This window comes from Neodiprion lecontei, chromosome 1 (assembly GCF_021901455.1).
Source record: "Neodiprion lecontei isolate iyNeoLeco1 chromosome 1, iyNeoLeco1.1, whole genome shotgun sequence".
NCBI classification, from domain to species: Eukaryota; Metazoa; Arthropoda; class Insecta; order Hymenoptera; family Diprionidae; genus Neodiprion; species Neodiprion lecontei.
The window spans coordinates 38,858,498-38,881,680 of NC_060260.1; the positions used below are offsets into that span (position 1 = coordinate 38,858,498).

The window sequence follows — 23,183 nt, forward strand, 5'->3', positions numbered from 1 at the left end:
CTTGCAGAATTCCAAAAATCGCTTGGAAAGAAATTCCCGACCGTAAAATTTACGAGACGGATATAATACCCACGCTTCGACATCCTTCTTCTTACCCCTTGTTTGCGTCCTAAGAATAGAAAGAAACGCCGGAAACGGAAATGAAGGTTTACAGATATCTCAATTAGACGTTACAAGCATATTTGTACCGAATAAAACCGAAATGAACCACTAAAAATTAATATCGTGATGTACGATATGTTGCATCATTTATTTATTTCTATGGTTAGATATATTCAATTTGTAGAAAATTCTGTAAACAAAACGAAAACACAATTCTACCTTATCGTGAAAAAAATGTTTAGAAAATTGATGGGAATGACAGTGAACGCGACTGAAACAACAGCCAAGCTATGAAGATGTCAACAAATGAAGAAAATGTTTTACAATTTTAACAATAAACTAAATGATGATACACTGATGTTTTTGGGCTGATTTTGTTCATCGGAGATTGTTCGAGAAAAATTTGACAACAAGTTATCTCCGAAGTGTATAAGATTTCTTTAGTACAAAATATGTTTGTCAATAATTATACATTTGCGTGTTATAACTATACTTTAACGTAAGATGTCTTCAATTTTTTTTTCTCGCAAAATGTGCAAATCTCTCTCTCAGCGCGAGAAATGAGCCTAAAAACATTTCGAAAAAACCTTTTATCAAATTACCGACATCTCAGCTTTCAGCTTAGTTCGACTTTGCTCAGATTCATTATTTCTAACAAGACATATAATACTATATATGTTGTTTCATTCAAGTTCACTATCACTGGTGCGAATAACATTGCCGAAGATTTTGTTCAACGGTCTCAATCAATTCTTCATCCTAAACTTGACTCGACGTATTCACGTGTATACATATATATATATACACAGGTATATAGATAACGTATATTATGTACGTATATACTTTAGGAGATGTAATTCGGTGGGGGAAATTGAGGATAAGAAAAAAAATTAAAAATTGAAAAAAAAAAAAAAAATGGCGAAATTTCGAGAACAATTGCGTAATTCTTTCGTCGGTTTTTCGGACAAGCCTTTCAAACCCTGCAACGTAAAATTAGCGCTCGAACACCCCGTAACCCCGAAGGCACATAGTCCAGGTCGTAAACACACGTAGCAGAGAGACAGATAGATATCAGTGGCCATTTGACTCTTGACCCTTGACGGTGGCCTATGTGCCCATCGGAGTAATAGCTTTTCGAGCGGATTCCGCAGTTGCGCTTTGTCGTCCGCTCCGTTCGTGCAATTAAAAAAAACCGTCCGCCGCGAGCTTTCGACGCTGCATTTGATTTTCTCAAAAAAGCTCGGTTCCGCGTCGATCAACTATTTTCAATAACATACAATAATGTTTATACAATTCTGAAAACAAGTCGGGCTTGCGTTAAACGGATGAAAATTCTGTGAACGGAGAGAGAACGGCGCGTTTTGTTTACGCGATCGGAGTATCCAACGACTTTACCCCGCTTCCGTTTCCCTGTATTATTGCATAATCGGAAATCCCGGTGCCAACAGTTACCGATCAATTTACCCTTTTTTTTCGATCCGATACCGCATCTGCAGCAATGATAGTTAAAGCGGAAATCGTGATCCTCCAATGCCTTATGGGAAATTACAGTATGAAGATTTGAACGCAGGTTTGGTATAATAACGACCCGGATTATGAAACGTGAACTTTTTACGCCGGAGTGAATTTACAGCCTATTATATTCCTGCGGTGAGATACAACGGAAAAAAGCTTGCTTTCCGTCGAGCTTCCACCAACACGTGGCTAATCAGAAAGTGCGTCATCGGTATTCCTGGTGGTTCCTAGATACAGAAATTGGATTCGGAGATTTTTTGCAGGTACTTACAACGATACAGCTACGTAATTTGATATATCGGTTTTTAATAAAATTGATCTGCTAATCATGCAATAAACAAAAATATCTGCCAATGTTTTCACAGTGAATAATATTTGTTTCGCAACATTTTTATTGAAACGAACCTTCATGTTGTATGATTTATCGAAATTAACTGAACGGTCCTTACAATCTAAAATACTAAACGGAAAAGTAATTTGCAATTAATAGAGAGACTTCAAATTTAATTCCAAGGAAATTGTAATAATAGCACAGAACAAAGTGACTAGCTTATATGCACGGTCTTGTTTGTTTTTGGAATTGAATGAAAGAAAAATAACATCAATCGCTCTTCTTGCCAGTGATTGTAGATAAGGGGTAGCAAAATGCTTGCACAACCGTTATATTGTAAATTCAGTTCTATACGGATTGTCGGCTGTTTCGTTTCACGTACGTGAAAAGCTTCAAGCGCTGTTTCACGTTTAATGAGAAATTAGAGAAGGCGCTGTGTTTGCAAATAAAACGAGCAGGTAAAAATCCCTTTCGAGTGAACTTGGCAATGTATCGAATCTATCCCTTTGATATGAAACGACATACAAGGAATTAAAAGCGAGAAAAAAAGCCTAGCCTCACTCGACTGAAAATAAGTTGTATGACCAATGGAAAGTGAAGGGAGGAATTCGCAGAATGACACAAGTATAGATAAAAACGGATTGAAATTAAATCGGACAAAATTGGTTCAAAGCTGGCCTCGGGCAAATATGAATAAAAAATGTTCTCCAATTAAATTGCGTTGGCACGAAGAGGATTTTTTTTTATAAAACACAGGGATACAATCCGATTAAATTATCAAATTGAAAACGGTGTGATTTTGGAAGCCAATAAGAAGAAAAGAAAGGATTTTTTCTCTTTGTGCAGAAATACGGGATTAAAATCGTTGCACAATCTTGATCCATTGAAATGATTATTCTAAACCTTGGGGAATAAGTTGAACGAGATCAAATCTCCGTTTCCAAACTTAATAAAAACGCGATAAATGAATCTTCGCACTCGTAACGACGAGGAGCTGAAGAATCGACGGATTTCCATTATTACTGACAGCTCGGCGCTAACAATGTGTCGATCCTTCCAGTAGATACCGTTTCTGAATAATCATTTCGCACGTATGTTGCAAAAATCTAACGTACAGTTGCGCAACCCTCGCAAAAACTTGTTGCAAGTTCATTCCGAGCTCCGTTTGACAATATTGTAATTTCGCATTGAAGAGGCTGGTTGGCCAATAATCGTTATTTCGTGTATTTTAAATTCATCACGAAATGATCGTACATCGAGTATTTATCAAATTATTACGCTGGCAAGTTACCGATACATAAATTTATGAATACAAAAGCTGAAAAATACTGGAATTATAACCAAAAGTTTATCTACAATATCAAAACTATCAACTACCAAAATGGTTAAAATTCCAGTAGACACGTTCGATTTCACTTCGAAACGATTAATTTTATTCAGAACACATTACTTTCTTCAAAATCACTGAAATACGTTTTCCCCGTCATGTTGATGTCGTTGAATATTGAATTCAACAACATTGCACCGACATCGATTGCGGTCAACAAATCGCAAATTTTTGGGGTCCACAGTTTTCAGTTTACTGTTTCTTGTCCTCATTGCGAAACGACGAAAAAAATGTTAATTTAATCTGCGTAAAAATAATCGTAATGAATTTTTTTTTCTTTCTTCATTCTGGAAGCAGGGAAAAGACTGCGTTAATTGCCATGATTTTTTGGCACTTGTCTAACTACGCAACCGATCTATTATGCGTGTCCTTGCCTCGTCGCTCTGGGGCCAATATCGCGCGTTGTTTCGTAGGAAAAAAAAAAAAAAAAAGAAAAAGAAAAAAATGTTTACAATAAATACATATAAATAAGAGCGGCTCGTTGATTATTGGCTCACCGACACATTTTACGAGACACGTTTTTTGTGCAAGTATAAGTCGACGTTGCACGCGGCTCGTCGGTGTTTCTAACCGATTAGATAAAACCGCCTCGTGGTTTTATAAAATATATATATATATATATATATATAGGTATACATAAAATATACATATACGCATGGACGAATGGCCGCGAAATATAACGCATACGTACAATCTACGTGAAACAAACAATAATTCTCCTGCAGGACAGTGTGTGTGTGTGTGTGCGTGTATATTGTGTTTATACGTTAATACGTATGTACAAAAATACATATGCATGCATACAACCGTCGTGTGTATGACGTATACGTACGATATCGAGTTCGTCGGACATAAACAAGCATCGATTTAACCCTATTTCACCGTTCTTGTCACGTCTCCCTTTCCGCTTCCCAGTCACGCGAGAGCTTTCGAATATAAGTGCTTTCGGAGCTTGCACAAGCTCGACCGTTATTCCGCTACAGAATTAAACGCGGAATTGATTTTCGGGTATTAGATCGCGGCCTATGTCTTACAACGATACAACCTTATTGGATTTGCTAGAAATTTGTTCAGTAAAAATCGGAGAGGGTAGTAGAATTTTCGAAATATTATTCATTTCAGAAGTAATTTCTCGGCGTGATTCTCAATATTGAACACTGATTATCCAAGACTTGTTTACAAGGTTGTTAAAATTCATCGGTGGTTATATTCCAATATTTTACCTGCCGCAGATCGTTCCAAGTTTGTGACTTTCGAGGAAAGCTTTATAAGAAAAAATAAATTCGTAATTGGAATTTTTCAACGCACCGATTTCACGCCGTTTTCCCACGATCGATTCTGTCGAATTTCATCTTCTCGATTTTTATACACTTTACTTTATCAAAGCAGTTCATGCAGCGATCCGCATCAAACGAACTGCAAATCCCGCGTTTCGTAGAATTTTATCGATATTCGAAAACGATTCGTAGTATATTAAAAAGCTATACAGCTTCACATCGACCAATTTTTCCTTTGTATCGTTAGTTCGTTTTGCAGCAGATAAGTTTGCATGGTTCATTGTCAATTATTTTCTTCATTGGACGTTCTGCTGATTAGCTTCACGGACAGGAATCTTTAATCAAATCAGTGCAGTTCATCTATCAAGCGTTCGTGTAGAAAGCGAATAAAATTATACCAAGGATAATTTTTCACCCCGTTTCACGGTTGGTTAGGTTTGTTTTATTATCTGAACCCTACAGCCTTGTGCGAACTGTGAGGATAACGTATCAAGTGATTAGAATTATTGTCTACCGGATAATTTAATCCGGAACGTCGTGTTTGTCTGGTAAAAGTAATACCCAGGTCTTTTTACCTTCTTCCAGAGAAATTGGAGCAACGATTAAATATTCAAAGACATTGTAAGGGTGGAAAAAACGGTTCGAAAAAATCTCTATTCATGTTATTTGCGCCAATAATGATCAACGGGCATAAAACGACATCTTTATTATGTAATAGAGATGAATCTGAGGATATTCAAACGATTCAAGCTGAGACATCATGAATTTGATAAGAGGTTTTGTAATCAGAACGTTTGAAGTAATTAAACTTTAGTGTTTTCGATTCGATTCTAATATTTCTTGGTTTATTTTTTTAACAGTAAAATCTCCATAATTCGTCTGAAAAATATTTTACAAACACTCATTTTCATTTGCGTGCTAGAATTATACTACGTTATAATATTTCATTAATGTTTTGCAGACGAATTGTAGAGATTCGGTCGACGAATCGATTGAGCCCAAAAACATTAGAATCGTATTAAAACACCAGAGTCCAATAATTTTGATCGTTTTAATTGCAAAAGCTTTTCTCAAATTGTTCGTACCTCAACTTATTGTGTTATTCGAATTTTCTCGACATTATTTTCCACAATGGCAGAGATGTTGTTTCATTGATTTTCACTATCCTCAGGGATAATAAAATGGCTGAAACATTTTCAAACGGTTTATCCGCTTTTCCCAATTTTTGCCTCAGACGCTTACAATCATACCGATTTATTCATAACTTCAACTCTGCTCATAATTAATAAAGACTTCCTGCAAAGTGGTCGAAAGTAACGATCAAAAGCCGAACAAGACAACGAGAGCTTGGTTAAAATTCAATTAATTATCACCGGGTGGAATATTGCCTATGGCAATCATTTCACTCTGTGTGTGTTGTTGTATTCGGCCGACTTCTGACCTCATCATTCTTAGTTCCTAGAGCAGATTTACAGGGTCCTTAAATTCTTGCCGGCACTGAGGGGAATCACGAAGAGGTTTGCGCGTAAGGCGACACCGAACGACGAACCAGGTCAGAAGTCACCTTATACATCCTCTTAACGAGCAGCAAACCTTCTTGCCGCGGGAGTGAAAAGTTCCCGGTACGTAATAATTATTAGGAGCGTAAATATCCTGGTGATTGCAGCGAACAATCCGACTACCAAATCCGCAGGACGCCTAATTTCCGCGAAATGTGGTTAAATAACCCTTTAAAGCATGCATTTTCCTTGCAGTGAAATTTCTTGAAACAGGGTACATAAGGACTCTCGAGATCGCGGATTACAAAAATGGAGTCAGATTTGAGAAATTTCCAAGTCTCATGATGGTGGATCTAATATGAGCGAATAGGATCAATTTTTATACTTTCAGTCCGCCGTATTGGATCAGCCATGTTGAATTTTGAAATTCTGACGTCAGATTCGTTTTCAGCGACCCCGAAAACCCCCCGCGTAACAAATTTCAAGCGAATCGGATCGATATATTTTATATTTTCAGTCCGCCATCTTGAATTTTTAAATTCTGTTGTCAGATTGGTTTTTAGCGACTCCAAATTTCTCAGATTATCGCGTTCCACTTTTCTAGTCCCCATAACCTTCTCACTATTACATTTATTCTGTGAAAACAGGGATTTTCAACATTTTGTTTATTTATAGCGCTCACTATATTCGCGGAATCATCATAATCCCTCTTAAAACATCAACATTGACACCTTGGGAGTCGAATTAGGCAAAAAAATATGACAGTGATATCTCAAAAATTGAACATAAATCTTGAATAACCGATTCAAAAAAGTTGTCTCATGTATGAAACGCTGCTCTGCAAAAGGTGTACCAAGCGCAGTGTCACGTGACCGATTCAACATGTAACACGGGAATCCATCTCATTCCTTCGTTTCTTAAATCGTCGATTCGATGTGAAATTTTTTGCGATGTCATCCTTTTGGTGTAAGGAAGTGTGTTCTGGTCATCTAGGGCCGATAAGTTATCATACCATTTAATAGCTGAACAATTACATGCAAAATATAACCTAAAAGTCCGTCTCGCGGCGAAATAAATAGATTACAAACCTGTACGATATTTTTTCAGCCCTAGCTGACCAGAGCACACTTCTCGAGAATAGCAAGATTATTTTACTAAAAATTGCAAATCGATTCAAAGTTTTACCAAAGAAAGAGATGGATTTCCGTGACAATTCTTAAATCGGTCACGGGACGCTACGCTTGAAGCGCTTTAACCCTTTCAGTCTCATATTTTTCAACTCAAGATTTTTACCTGAATCTTGTTACTCGGAGGTTTTTAGAGTCTGTGATCGCTAATCTGAAGCCTGAATTTAATAGTTTCTAAATCCAAGATGGCGGGTCGAATATGGCGGATGTAAAATCGAAAAAACTATGAAAATTCGATAACTCTGGCCGAAACTCGTTACTCGGGGGTTTTTGGTGTTGTACGAAGTAACGCAGATCATTTGAAGCTGTAAATAAACTGTGACAAGGCTGAGGCATGGAAATTCTTGAATCGGAACGCTGAGGGTTAACCTGGAGCGATCCGAAAACCTCGGCCATTTGCATTTCTAGGACCTTGAGAATTCGGCGCCGTTTCATTCCTTTCACCCTAATAACAGTCAGACTTGTGCCGAAGTCGGATAAAACGTACGAAAAGCAACCGTTGGAAAAAGAGCGATAAGCATCGAGCTGGTTAGACCGCAATAACGAGAATCTAGATAAAGCGCGAACTTGACCAATCGCGGCGAATCGCGATTGCCGCGTTAACAAAATTATTGCGAAGAAGAATACCGGACGCGCGGAAATTTGTACGATTTGACGAAGGGTCGCTTTTTGTCTTCACATTATTTCACCTTCGCGTGTTTCTCTCGCAAATCTCGATGGTGTTCAAATTTTTTCCCAATAACATGGAAAAACACAAAGAAGATTTCTGTTTTATCTGTTTCAATTTTATCCTAGGTGTAGTTCAGGGTTTAATCAATGTTGAATACATCTGACGCACGTTAAAGTTGATTCAATGTCGTATATAACATATATTTGCAAAAATTCTGCGCAGAAGTTTTAGCGAGAATGACAATAAAAGTAGTAAAAACTTTCTTACACCGCTAACAAAAATAAGCAAACAAAGAATGTAGCATTCATATTGAAAAGCGGTTTACGATATTCACAGCGTCATGTCCATTTCCGAGATCCGCGGCTTCGCCTATCCTATTATCGCATATCCTCCATAAACACTAGTAGGAATCCATCCCCGTTGCACTCGTCGTATCTTTGATTCATTTATCAAATTATTTTTCATAAAATCAACAGAACGATTTACTACTGCGAATCAGTCATTATTATCTTCAACTTTATGTTTTTTTTTTTATTTTTTATTTTTATCGAAGCATGTAATTCTTCAATTTCTAACTGCAATTATTTATTACACATGTGTAATGTAATTTAAGTAGACAATGAATTGCCATCGATGAAGTCGAAGATCAAGGCCCAACGAATTTTCACCACGAATTGAAAGAGTAAATTAATTATCTACCACCCTTTTTTTTTCTTACATTATATTACGTTCATTCCCTTGTCGGCAAAGCGAAGATTGTACAAATGTTTGTAATTTTTTACTGATCAAGTTTTGAATACTGATTATATACCTATAATTATACACACAAGGTGCAGGTATTATTATTGTCACTTAATATCGATCATCGCATACGTTTTTTCTTTGTTTGCGGCGAGAGAATGTCGGATCGTTTGAAAATTGCATATTTGTTGAAGGGAATGGAAAATGATTAAGGGGTGGAAAAAAGTGAAGTAGGAAAAAAGAAAAACTGCGAGGCACGTCAGGCGCGCGTCGTGATTCCGCGGTTTTGCGCTGGCGCTGAAAACGGGGAACTCGCTCGGATTCTGAACCAGAGGCATAAGTATAATAGCCTCAGTTGTGTCACGCAGCCCAACCAGTTCGGAACAGGTTGTTGTAATATTATCGTACCGAACCATTGACAACTGGCCGACATTGTATAGAACGCATCGTCGTTCAATGGGAGTGTATATAATATGTACATGTATATGTATAAATAAATGGATACGCAATGTTCGAAATTCTTTAATCAATTATCATTATATATAATAGACTGTATAAAAAAAAATTTGACATTTTTTTTTTTTTTATTCAAAATTCAAGTCGAAAACATTGTTCCAAATGACGAAAGAAATATGCTGACCAAGTTTCAGATATTAATATTAATGTTCAGAGGTACTTCATCGGAATTTTATATTTCTCATTTGAATTACACGGGACATTTTTTTTTCACTCTTAAATTTTATAACCCATATTATTTAAATGGGAAATAAAAAATTGCGATGAAGCACCTCTAAACATTAATATTAACATCTCAGACTCGGACAGCTTCTTTTTTTCGTCATTTGGAATAATATTTTCGACTCGAATTTTGAAAAGAAATAGTTGATTTTTTTCATGCAGTCTAATATATGTACATATGTACGATTATTTGTAACATGCGTACTTTCGTCTTGTTTGCATAACTTTTCATAAATTTCATTGTAAATGGTTTTTTTTTTTTATCAATTTTTTTTATCGAGAATGGAAAATGCATTAATAAGATGTAATAAGTGCAGGAAATAGAAATCTTCGAGCGATTTCCTAAATAATTTTTTTTTTTTACATATACATATATATATTCTCACTTTCCCAAGTAATTGATTTCTGATGATTTTTTGCGGTTGTTTTTTAACGTTTGGCATAAGATAAAATCGCATGTATATATATGTATAATTGTGTAGCATTACATTATTTGTCCTCAAACTTTTTATCCGGAGTCATTGTCGCATTTTAATATCTTATTCAAATTACTTTGCCATAAGTATATAATTGTTTGTTGAAAATTTCGCTTGTAGAAAATTCAATTCAGCTCTCTGAATTATAATTATCATGCAGAGATTATTCTCGTTTTAGTTTTTCTTACCTTTTTCTTTTTTTTTTTTTTTTCTTTTTCCAATTTTTGTTTTTCGTATACAAAAACGTGTGTTATTGCCCAGGAAAACCGGAAGACGAATCTCACACCTATAATATACTCAATGGCAAAGAAAAGTAACATAAGCAATCGTTCGACTTTATTTACTCACGCATCGAGTTATTGCGTTATACGGCACAGGAAAATATAAATTTCATCCAATCGATGTAGGTGTATATACTTACGTATACATACATATATATATATGTGTATGTATACGTAAGCAATCCTGTATCAAATTTAAACAATTTCTATTGAGAATGCAAAAGTGATGTAATCCGAGATTTTCAAAGAGATGATGTTAATCAATATCGGCGGAGGCAATTTTTCTTTAATTTTTTTACCTTTATCCGGATATGATATATAATATTAAAAACAAGTGTGCAATTTGGATAATTTAATTAAGGGTAGATCGCCTGATAAAAAAAAAATTAAAAATTTTTTTTTTCAAATTAGACCAACGAAGCAAATAAATTAAAATATAAACTCAACGCCAGTCAAATTTCTTGGACAATATTTATCCGAAGAACGTTAAGACTTGAACCAGAGTGTTATAAATGGGACAGTGGTGGCTGTGAAGAATTATAGAGAAGAGGAGAGAGACTAACATGTAAACGAAGATCCGTGCTTGTCTAAACTTTAAGGTAAATTACCGCAGTTTCAATATCAACCTGCGTAATATCGATTTTCGCAAACACGTGCCGCGGTTTTCAATCGTAAACATATATCTGTTTACTTATCCAACCCGTTTATTCTCCTACGAACACAATGCAACGTTCCGGCCAATAAAAAGCACCTGTGCACACAAAACGGTCAAAATTTAGGGTCCTCGTATCGATTCGGGTGGTTTCATTTCCCCTGGTGAAAAGGAGGTAGTGATATTTACTCATCGACACAGAATCAGGATCGATTGAATTCGGTGAGATTTAGCGTTGAGCGAGAAAATAAAACGTTCTTTTTATTGACAGCTGAATATCGTCGGCTGATCTGATGATACTCGAATTTCACGTCTCGTATAATCATCTAACGCCAAGTAGAAACGTAAATTGATAGGTACGTTGAACGTCTTTGATCTTGAGAACTTACCATGAACGAGGATTGTGATCAAGTTCATACTCTATGCCGTTTCTAATTGAAATTCATGAAATTTGGCAATTTCCGTCGGAATTAAGTGCAAAGTTTGAACAACGTTGATCGGCTCTTATTGTTTTGAGAACCGTGTATAATTGCTGTCACTCAGTTATCAGCTTTCACTTGACTCCGGAGTTTACATCCCAAATACAATTATACGCATAATACAAGCTCTCAACACAAAGACGTGTGTATAAATAGTGTACAAACCGTGAAAATACGCGCAGAGTTTGACAAAGAATAATTTTTTCACCGTAGAATCTATCCTTTGTAAATCTAGGTGCGTCAGATGAACAGGAATTTGTCTGAGATGCATTATATTCTGGGAAAAGAGCACAAATGGCATTATCGTTTTTAGCCAGGAAAGTCTCTGGAAGAACTAAATGAATTAACCTAGAACGAGAGATCTAGACTTTTGTTGACACGTCGAGGAAGTATCGTTTTTGTATTTTTACGGAGATCTTCGTGGATCGTAAGAGTATAAAATTACAGAAATTCGGGGAATACTTAATTATTATGGAGAAATTAATCGACGATCCCTGGCTTACCGACCTTCGTTACAATTAGTGGCAGTTTGATTAAGGACGAGGCGAAAACGAATCGTTCCAAATTTTCACTTATACACTTCCCGCTGCGTATGTTTTACTTCGCGTATAACGCGTGGCTCATTAATGTGTGCGTAATCGACACGAGGTAAATCGCGTGGCGGTTATTTCTGCCAAAGTAAACCAAGAAGCGCGCCTCTTGCAGCGTATTACGAAAAGGCGATTAGTTGCCGAAGCGTTCCTCTCGAGTTATAGACTAGTCGGAGATTTGGGAATAGGCCCAGCACCTCCAGCGGATGAAATAAGGTCCGACGATCAGCCTCAGCGTTCAAACAAACTTGTAGTGCACTTGACCGACCTTCCTGCCCTTGTGTAAATAAGCTCAAACCTTAAAAATTCAATTATGTTCTTGAACTCCGTTGAACGTGCGAATTGAAGCGTATAAACCGAAGGATAATTAAAATCGGATAAACAAAAGCAAAACCGACCGCGAGGTGACCGGCAATGTTATGGAATGAAAGTGTTACATATTTTATTTCGGCAGGATGAATCGAGTGACTTTTAGTGAAACAAGTGCAGGCTTTGAGTGTGTCACGTAAAAATTAGCGAAATTCCATTACGGAGGTTCAAACAAACCGAGGAAGAAGAAGAAGAAGAAGAAGAGGCAGCTCGGATAAATATTTGGCCGATTATCGATCGCTCGGTCTACTGCATCGATCACCGAAAAGACGGTTATAAGCGAGATCAGCTGGACAGAAGATGATTCTTATCGGCGAAAATGCTCGAAAAGTATTCGATACCTACACCTAATTCAGGGGCAGCTCTCTTTACGGAATTGACGCTTTTCCGACCCGCGGTTTTGAACCCTTTCAATTCAATCAGCTGATTCGACTCTGGCTCAACCAAATTACCACGGATTGAAACGGCGGTGATTCACTCGGGTTGCGATATCCGTTAAAGAAACGTGAGTCGTCCACTGTGGCGTCTAGGCGGCGGTTCTCGATTGACAAATTCTACGTCTCTCCGTAAAACGAGCCCTCTGGGACTTCATTTGATATTGATCACTTGCCAACTTCGCACGACTCCATCTGAGATGTCTATAACTTGATACACTTGAGTCAATTTCGCGCGGAAGGATCGATATTTTCGATATGCGAAAGTAGGCTTATCGGAGCAGCCTTTCCGTCAGCGATTTTTTCTCATCCGGAAACATTTTCACCCTGAGCGCTCGCGTAAAGCGCAGAGTCGAAATTAGGGGTTAGGATGTTGCTTGGGAATAAAAGTACACGTCGATCATTTTCCCAGTACTTTCGATCTTGTTAGCGCTCAGATTTCGAGGTGCCCATGTGTCTTTGGATCGACGCAGCCCCTTGAGAGCGTTTTATTATAAACTACGACAAGCCTGCGATTACTCACCTCAGGACTTTGACGAACGATTACGGGGAGGGGATTTACTTGCCATTGTCGAGTTTTTGGTCACGGGTTAAACCAGAGGGAGAAATTGGAAAAAGGCTTATTCGAAGCGCGGAAGTTAGCGGATTTGAAAAAGGTGAAGGATCGCGATTTTCAGCTGTTGTGTATAACCTATAAATCCAGGGGCTCGAGAAATCTCGTTTCTTATATGCAACTGGATCGTTGTTGAAAACACCGAATATCGATCACCAAATTTCACAGAGGTTGATTAATGTTCGACATTGTAAATGTTATTAACAAAACCACTGGAATTTTGTAACCAAGTTTAGACACTTGCCGTCTCCTAGTATTGAACAAACCTAACAACAACTGTTTTTACGCAAGATCTTGAGGAAAATCTGAAAAAGTTTAACAAGATCACGTTACTGTACTTAGGAATCCGCGCAGCTTTATCTTAAGTCGGTACTTGATCTTGAAGGAGATTTGGCTATTCTTTGATACATTGAACCCATCTTTCGATTCGCTCGTATTGTGTCCACGCCGCGGATCATCCCCTGCTTCTTTTTTCCATTAGTATTATTGCCCCCCGCTGGGATTTGCCCTTATTTGATCAGAAGTTTATCCCAAGAACTGTAGAATTATTGGCCCAATTGTTGACTATTGCCGACGTTGAATCTTAAGAACACACAATTCTATCATTCCCGTCGCAATTCTTAAACGTTACTTAAAGAATAGTTATTTGACAAATATAATAACAATTATTCTTCGCACAGCATCGAATATTGTCCAAGTTTGCGCAAACAGCTTGAAAAGTAATCTTTCGCACCGTGCCGTAGGAGAACAATCCGCACGTAAACTTGATTGCAAAGTAATTCGAGAACTTTTGCGAACAGCTTGACGAGTTGGGAGTATAAGAAAGTTGATTCTTACAACTATTCAAATTACGTCACTCAACGACTTCCCAGAGAAAATTTCGTCTAAAAGCAATGCAAGCTTTTTTCTAGCCGACAGCTCAACTATGATTAGCACTCCGAAGGTGAAACTCGACGTTCGGATTCAATTCCTCATATTTTATCAACAACTGATGAAATTTACCTCTGGCACAGGATACGATCGAAGATATCCAGCGGAACGATTGACTGCGAATACCTGCCCTGGATTTACAATGGCAAACAACAGCACCTGGGAAAACATCACTGGGAATGGAACGGAACCCGAGCTTGAACCCGACATGAAATTCAACGAAGGCCACGTGATAGCCATCGTTACCTACAGTATACTGATGGTCATTTCCGCCATCGGAAATTCGACAGTTCTCGTCCTGATTCGACGGAGAAAAGGAAACACCAGATCCCGGATCAACACGATGTTGATGCATCTCGCGATCGCGGATCTGCTCGTGAGTTTCTTACAGCCAATATTCTTTCCTTTCTTTGTGGCATTTTTCGTCTCTTCGCTTTGATTCTTTTTCGATAATTAATTTAAAAGCGACGGAATCGACCGGCAAGCTGCGCAACGACTCATCTGCTCTTACACCTACGACTTTTATTTCGTCTATGAAAATCCTCGTATTTCCTTCGACCCGATAGGTCACCTTCATTATGATGCCCACGGAGATCGGATGGGCTGCCACTGTGACGTGGAATGCTGGAGACGCGATGTGCAGGATCATGGCTTTCTTCAGAATGTTCGGGCTTTATCTATCATCCTTTGTTCTCGTCTGCATTAGCGTCGACAGGTGAGACGTTTCTACACCGTATAGACATGGGGCATTCCTTGTCAAATTTCACCCCTCGTTATTTTTTTCCACGTAATTGACTCACCGAGTGGCAAACGTACTTAAATTTGTTTTTATCGATTTTTTTTATTTTCTCCACACCGTAAATGATTTATCAACTTTTAAAGTTTAAGCCTTCACCACGATATTTTTTTTTTGTTTTTTTTTTTTTTATAGCATCATCTTAAAACATATTATAAACACTGAACGGTTTCATAAAGTGGAAAATTTGCTTTATACGCTGTTGATTTTACCGCTTTGCATATTTTTGTAATCTCAAGTATTTATTACGTTTCTTTTCCCTCGGATATGAATGAATAATTGTTAACGGCAGCGGTTAGTATTTTCTCATAATAAAAACGGCTCGACAGAATTTCATTAAGGAAAAATTATTTCTTTCAACCAAAATCAATAACATATTAATCGCAGTTTAACGAACGTGAAATGGATTTCTCGATCCAGCTTCGGGTGACGAAGCGTTGTTTGAAAGTGGCATATTTCAAACCGAAAAGAATTCCGCGTTGCAAAGACTAAATGATCGATCGCTACGTCTAAATTATTCAGACAATTCTAACGCCGTTCTTACTTGAAAGCTCGCAGTTCAACACCTGCTGTGATAGATTATCACGTCCAAACGATTCCTTACACATTGTACATTATGCTGTACAAATTACGGCACGAATAAACCATCTCCTCGAAATTGACTCAATCATTTTTCTCGAATCATGCGATTGCCGAACAAGCTGCTATATTCTCTGCACGAGAAAATCCATCGCGTGTAAGAATTTTTGAACCGAGGCATTCTTCAAAACGACCGGAACATCTTACACGAATAACAAGATATAATTATACGCAGCTATATTTTTTTTTTTTTTTTTGCCAAGTTACATTTTATTTTTTCGTTATAATTATCAGTTGAATTCACAGATACTACGCGGTATTAAAGCCTCTGCATCTGATGGACGTCGACAGGAGAGGAAAAGTCATGCTGACTATCGCTTGGGCAGGCTCGACAATTTGCTCCCTGCCACAGGTAAGTTCATTGCAAGTTTCTTTTTTTTCTTTCTTTTTTTTTTGCGAGTTTATTTTTAACGTCCTTGGATATCCTGAAAACATCCTGAAAATATTCTTGAATATTGTTTGTCTTTTAAATTATCTGGAAACTGTCCTTGAATTTTTCTTGTATCTTGGAAATATTCTATTTTCAATGTCCTTGAATAGCCTTAAAATGTCCTTGAAATGTCCTGGAATTTGTTACGAATGTTCACTCGGGCCGTCCTTCCTTTAAAAATCTCCGCGACTACCGTCACGAGACGGTGTCGAATTCGCCACTGATTTCCCACTTGGTTTCGCATATTTATACTCGCAACAAAATGAACAAAAATCCAGTAATATTTCATTCGCTAGCCTATAAAGCGTCCCCTCTTAGAGTTTCGGATGCGCGACCCTCGTATTTTAGCAAATTAATTACGATTATCATCGCGAAATTCTTACTTTTGGGTTCCGCTCAGGATTTGAGGAGCCGTTTGTAACTGGCGCATTAAAAGTGCCTCGTTGCGACAGGTATACGTGTGTATAAAGAAAATGGAAACAAAAGCTTTTTGACTCTTTGAGTCACACATTATTGTTCTGGGTCAACTTTTGTAACAAGATAGTGTTCCGTGGTTTTTAAGGTCGCTGATAACGAATGTGAAATCAGATTTAAAAAATTCAGGATGGCGGATTCAATATGGCGAAGAAAAATTTCAAATTTCATCGAATGGGGTCAAAAAACTTTACACGGGGGTTTTCGGCGTCGCTGACTGGATTCGCCGTACCGAATTTTCAAAATCTGATTTCAGATTCGTAATCAGCAGCCCCAAAAACCCTTGAACAGAGTTTTTTCGTCCAGATTCGATTGAATTTGAAATTTTCATCCGCCATATTGGACCCGCCATCTTGAATTTTGAATATCCGATTTCAGATTCGTAATTAGTAACCCCAAAGACTTATAATTCATGTAAAACATGTATATGTGTAGAGGGGTAACTTTCTCGAAAATGAATTGTTCCTTCACTTTTCTCGATTGTTTTCTTCAATCAATTTGTTTCTAACAACAATAATTTACAATATATCGCCTTAATTACTCTCGAGTATTTAAAACCTGTCAGTACGCAATCAGAAATAGTAAAAAACGGCAAAGAAATATGTTTTCAAAGTTCCCAAACTATACAAAAATAATGGATATAAAGTATGCGGTAATTATGTAAAATGAATTTAATGTACGAAAAGGTATTGCTGCTTGTAAAAATCGTCAAATCGACTTGTAACAACTTATTCGATGGACCGTGACATTGATCACACAATTGCTTGCCCATAATTCTCGACAACCATATTGTCAATAATATATACGGAAGATTATAATTAAAAATCAACAATGGGAATTACGAGCAGAAAAGCAGAAAAAAGGCATTGAAACAAATTTTCAACGAGGTACCTGCTCTGATTGATTTTGATCGTAGATGGTCGTTTTCCACGTCGATAATCACCCGGTTTTCACCTGGTACGAGCAGTGCATTACCTACAACACATTCCCAAGCTACACGCACGAGCTGACCTATTCCTTATTCGGGATGATTACGATGTACGCCTTGCCCCTGATCGTCATAATATTCAGCTACGCGAGCATCATCATTGAGATATACAAGAGATCGAGGGAATCTTTTACAGGCAAGTCATTACACGCGTAATAAGAACGACCAAAAATAAAAAAGAATTTCTTTCGAAACGTTGGCGATTCTCAATTTGACAAAATATAATCTCTGATAACACAGGCATGCGAAATATGATATTGATTTTTCCCTGAAAATAACAATGCTTTTTTTTTAGGTATTTGGGTACGTTAAATTAAAATATAGCGGTAGTTTTTTTACAGCACATCGACATTTATTTTTATGCAAGATATGCGTATTTGAAGATTTTCGAACAATTTTTATAAAAAATAAAACGTAATGAATATAAAACCGAATGTTTAGTCATAAAATGAACAGCATTAGTTTTAAAGAAGACTTGAGAGACTAGATAAATGAAAAGGATCTGTGATATGTTTTTCTACTTTATTCAAAACTCCCGTTCAATGTTTTTCTCTTCTGCTCGCGTGGTTCTAAATATGCTTAAAATCACAGTAAACAACAACGAGTGACGGCAGATGAATATTTAAATATCAACACCACCACTAATACATATAATTAACGCAGAAATTGAAATTAAACTCTAGCGGTACTAAGAAAACAAAAAAATTTCTCAGAAAATTAACGTGACGGAATACTTAAAATATTTTTTTCATAGATCCGTGCCTAACACCTACCGAAATTACTACTGATTTTTTTCAGGGTAAAACCATCGCAGGCCTGTCTAATTTTCAACTCTCTATAATTGATAAGTGTACCTACAAAATGCCGATATTACCGCTCTCTTTTACAGACAAAATGCGACGATCGTCTCTCGGATTTTTGGGCCGGGCAAAAATCCGCACCCTCAAAATGACCATCATCATTGTTCTGGTCTTCTTCGTTTGCTGGACTCCGTACTACGTGATGAGCTTATGGTAAGTTGATACGGCGTTGATTTTCGCCACCTCGTACGTTTTCTCACCTTTTTCCGTCGCACGACGAACCTTTTAGGTACTGGATAGATCGGCCATCGGCCGAAAAAGTCGACCTGCGTATACAAAAGTGCCTCTTTTTGTTCGCCTGCACCAATTCCTGCATGAATCCGATAGTTTACGGGGTCTTCAATATCCGCAACAGAAAAAGGGTGAGTTTTAAAAAATTTCCGCGATTATTTTCGGTGCCTGTATAACTTTCGAAACTTCTCGCGATAATTTCTTCGGAGTATCGGATCGTTCCACCCATTGAACAGTATCATTTCCAAATCTAACCGCCTTGTTTGATATCCTATTATTACCGATTTAACCAAAGACGGTGTAACAAATACAATTGATATAAGGAGATTTTCAACACCTGCGCGTGTAAGAGCTCGGAGAAAAGCGATAGACGCCGATTTTCTTGGGCCCCGGGTTTTCTCTTCGTTTTCATTGAAATCTCGCCCTGGTTCACATCGATTTCAAGAGAATTACGAATTTGGTTTGTAGGATCGAAAACCGGCGCGGGCTCCGACGATAGAAACTCGAGTCACTCCGCTGTTTCTCTCGGTAAAGCTGCTCAGTTGAAAACCAAGAAAAGCAAAGTGAAAAGAAAAGTCTGTGAGAGAGAGAGAGAGAGAGAGAGAACGAAACAATTGTAGCGGATCTAGACGTGGGATCTTTACCGAAAGACCGGAGAATTGCATGATGGACTTGATGCGACGAGTTCTGCACGCTCTACCGCAACCTGCACGAAACACAAACGCAAACACACACACGCAAACATTATACAATTTTTCTTCCAGTCTGCTGTCCTACTGTAAATAATAAAAACAGAAGCACGGTTCTCTTCTTAGATTTAAGCAGAAGCGATTTAATCGTAAAAAGTTTTATCCGTCGAAGAATAATTGGCTGTAACTGAAACAGAAATGCTTGTCGGTAATGAGATATTTTTTTACTAAAAAATACTCAAGCTTGCGTTACTTGATCAAAATATTCACTTGTAACGATGAGTTTGTAAAAAGGTGATGGAGGAAAAGAAAAGATATTAATCGATTAGACAAGTCAGTTTTTCTTCTGACAAAGCTGTATGTTTGATATGTTGATAAAAAAAAGTTTGTTACGTCATTGTTTATTATTTTTTATAAACTTTAATTTTATAATGTACTTTTGCAAATACATTTACTCATAGGGTATGTATGTATATGTCACCTAGTGTGTAGAATAATCAGTCGTACTATTCCATAACTGTTACTATATTCCTCTCTGTATATTTTATCTATTGTGTGTAATATATTATTAAATTGATCATTCCTAATCCTCAAAGCACTGGAATTATGTAGAGGAAGTTTAAAATTCTTCTGTTTCGTTCAATAACGAAACGTCTGATCGCAAGTTAGGAAACAAGAAAAACCGATTAACAATTCTCCAGCAATGTTATTAATTGTTTCAGCGATAGTTAACACGAGACAGCGTAAATTTGAAAAAATTAGAATAACGCATGCTAAAATGTAAACAATTTGACGAATAGTTGTAATTCAGATGTTCAAAATAATCACACTCTGATATTTTCGATCCGATTTTAACGTTTTCAGGCTCATTTCGATCGCTGATAAAATCTCCACGAATTGTCGAAAAAGTATTCAATAAATATCAAATTTCAGGAAATTTTTCCAGATTTCAACGGTGATTAAAATTTCAGTTTATACATTTTGAACCTTTCTTATTACGAAATATTTTCTCTCAAATTGATGGAATTGGTCATGATTTATTTCCGTCGAGTAAATAACAGCTCTGGAGGTTGTTTAATCGGTTTTTTCTCGTCTTTCTATCTTTTAATTCCGCCTTTCCAATCGATTCATTTTCACCTAACATATGCCTTATACTTTGACCATGCACTTCTGTCCATTATGGCATTATTGGGGTGATTCTTAACATGGCCTAAACGCTTTCAAGTTGATGAAAAAAAAAAATAAATAAAAATTCCCTAAAACTTGGAGCTCCGTAACAATTCTCTAAAAAAAATATGTATCTTTCACTATTCTCGGTGCATTCGCCAACGACTCGTATAAACTTTCAAAGAGGAAAAAAAGTTTTTTTCCACGTTATCGCCGCAAGCTACTTCGATCTTTGTGTTTTCTTTTTTTTTTTTTTTTTGTTTCATCAATTTGAAAGCATTCAAGCCCCTGGTAGCATAAGAATTAAAAAACAAGCCTATCAAGGACCACCCCATAGTGTCATTATACTATACATCTAACCGAAATATCGCAGGAACTTCGAGCTTCGCTCGAATCGCTTTTCACTCTCGAGACAGCGGAGTGTCCGAGCCGGTAAATTCGGTTCCTTCCATCGGAATCGAGGAAATTCAAATCTCTTCGAGAAAAATGAAAAAAAAAAAAAAAAAAAAATTAGTCCCGACAGCGATTGCGTGACGGGAAATGAGACCGAAAATTGGAACGCTAAACGTTTGGTTCTCAACGTCGCTTGAAACCCCCTAAACTCCGAGCGGAACCGGACACGCCTCCAACTCGATATCTTTTCCATGAAAAGCAGGATGCGACGACGTCGCAAAGGGTGGCCTCCAGCACGAGTCGAGGGGTCCTCGGTCAGGGTACGACGGAAGTTATGTGCCGCGTTTCCTGGCGCGGAAATGCGAAAGGGTCCCAGCGTCAGCAACTCAAGCCAAACGCGCTGGCGCGCGAAGCTTTCGAGCTTTTCTCCTCCCGTTACAACCGGAAAGAGAAGCTTCAGAACGAGAGTCAGATGACCACCGTCACCGTCGAGCAGGTCAATTCCGAAAGCGACAGGCATTGTTTTACCGACACGTCGAAGCTCCGAACCACGATATTCTGAAGCTCGCAACTACGACACGATTCCCGAAGTCAATGTAATTCGGGAGGTTTGGCTCAACGAAAACACTTCGTTTTGTAATTGTGTTTTTTTTTTTTTTTTTTTTCGCAACTCGCGCAGGTTCTGCAAAATTGAAACCTGCCGCAGCTGAAGATCGGCTGTTTTATTGCAGACGTGCAACGACGTGATTTATAATTATACAATTATCACAACCCGTTAATGAGATTATTATTTCTGAATTGATCAGATTTACGATACAGGTGTAGTCAATGGTGTTTTATGGTCTACCGTATAGTATATCAATGACGAAACGAAGAGAAGTAACTTACATACACTGAGAAGAATTTCATTTGTTACAGTAACTAGAAAAATTCAGTAAAACAGGTATCGTTGAAAAAACTGTTTGAATATTGTTGGTATTACGAAAAACGAGGTACGCCTAACCATTTTGCGCTATCGTGACCGTAATGAGAAAGAATAGTAACGGATAGTAGACTTTCTGGTAACGGCTCAGATAAAAAATGAAAATAGATAAGAACTGAGCGGTAACCGGAACTAAAAATTTCTCTCAGTGTAGAAAGAAATTGCGAGAGGATTCTTTTTCTTCTTTTATCATCGGAAATGGAAAAGTGATTGAGAAATATATTCTGCTGTTAAAATTAATATGTGATAAGGAAATATCGTTGTTTTCTTGTAAAATTATAGTCAATATGATAAGCGACTGAATGTATAATATTCGATGGTTGTTTCAAGCGTACAATTCTGAGTGTATTTAAAACAGGCGTTCCAGGCTCCTTTTGTTCCTTCATTTCTCTGTTTCGTTAGATTTTTATGCACTTTGAATCGATTTAGCAATACGATCTTCCTAACCAAGCTCACGCGCTTTTTGTCTCAACCGCGCAATTATTAAAATGGCAATTTTTACACGTCTCGAAAAGCTTTGAAGTCGTGCATTCAATGATTCCCCGTGAATTTCACGTGCTTTTAACAGGGAAATGGAATTTGAAATCGTGCGATCCGTGATCAGGTACGAAATGGCGTGGAACGCCCGACAAACAGTAATTTCATATATTTTCCAAACCAATTATTGCTGTACACTATAATACGTGTTATTATGTAGCTCAACTCGATTTGTATAAACGCCGGCGAGTCCCGAAGGACGAGGGGTGAAATAAATGTCCGCCGCAACAAAGCGACAATAAAGAGAAATAGCCGTGTCGACGTACTGAAAGGGTTCAATAATTATTCTCCAAACCGATGCTTACCCCTATAAGATTCCCTCCAAACGTGGCAAAAGCTTTAACGGTAGCTTTTGAGGTGCGATTGAGATCCGAAATATCGTCGTAGCTTTCGACTGAAGTGGGATAACGGCGACCGAGTTTCACACTCCTAATCACTACTTTCCTGATCAAAGAGCTTTCGCGCAATTTCACCCCGAAGCTCTGACGCCAATCTTCTTTATTCCAAGCGACAACTATTCACTTGTACCACATGTTCAACGGCTCCATGAAAAATAGATCAAAAACGATTCCATTTAATACCACGGATCGATCATTTTCCGTTTACCGAGCTTTGCTTTTATAAAATGCTCACCAGAAGCGGAGCTTGCGTACGTGAACCGAATGAATTACCCTCCGGAGAACCCTTCATGTTTGAAGAAAATTGATGCTTCGACTGATGAGTTCG

At 37.6% G+C, this 23,183-nt stretch overlaps 1 protein-coding gene across 7 annotated transcripts; it reads left to right on the forward strand.

Moving 5' to 3' along the window:
* Positions 1 to 1,254: 1,254 nt before the first annotated feature.
* Positions 1,255 to 21,950, forward strand: LOC107217087 (adipokinetic hormone/corazonin-related peptide receptor variant I). Of its 7 annotated transcripts, none has more exons than XM_046736179.1 (9): positions 1,255 to 1,880; positions 6,068 to 6,234; positions 14,355 to 14,647; positions 14,838 to 14,986; positions 15,953 to 16,058; positions 17,527 to 17,734; positions 18,488 to 18,611; positions 18,688 to 18,820; positions 21,198 to 21,950. In XM_046736179.1, exons 3-9 carry the CDS (start codon positions 14,414 to 14,416, stop codon positions 21,498 to 21,500), a joined length of 1,257 nt encoding a protein of 418 aa, XP_046592135.1. In that variant the 5' UTR covers positions 1,255 to 1,880; positions 6,068 to 6,234; positions 14,355 to 14,413; the 3' UTR covers positions 21,501 to 21,950. The 7 variants fall into 7 exon arrangements, with proteins under 7 accessions (XP_046592135.1, XP_046592131.1, XP_046592124.1 ...); XM_046736175.1 differs by lacking the exon at positions 6,068 to 6,234 and adding an exon at positions 14,253 to 14,284; XM_046736168.1 differs by lacking the exon at positions 6,068 to 6,234.
* The last annotated feature ends 1,233 nt before the right edge of the window (positions 21,951 to 23,183 follow it).

Bases quoted from the DNA above. Each gene is read 5' to 3' on its own strand.
- LOC107217087 (XM_046736179.1), top strand. From the start codon at position 14,414: ATGGCAAACAACAGCACCTGGGAAAACATCACTGGGAATGGAACGGAA. The intron at 14,648-14,837 runs GTGAGTTTCTTA...TCGACCCGATAG, and splicing joins TCGCGATCGCGGATCTGCTC to GTCACCTTCATTATGATGCC. The intron at 14,987-15,952 runs GTGAGACGTTTC...TTGAATTCACAG, and splicing joins GTCTGCATTAGCGTCGACAG to ATACTACGCGGTATTAAAGC.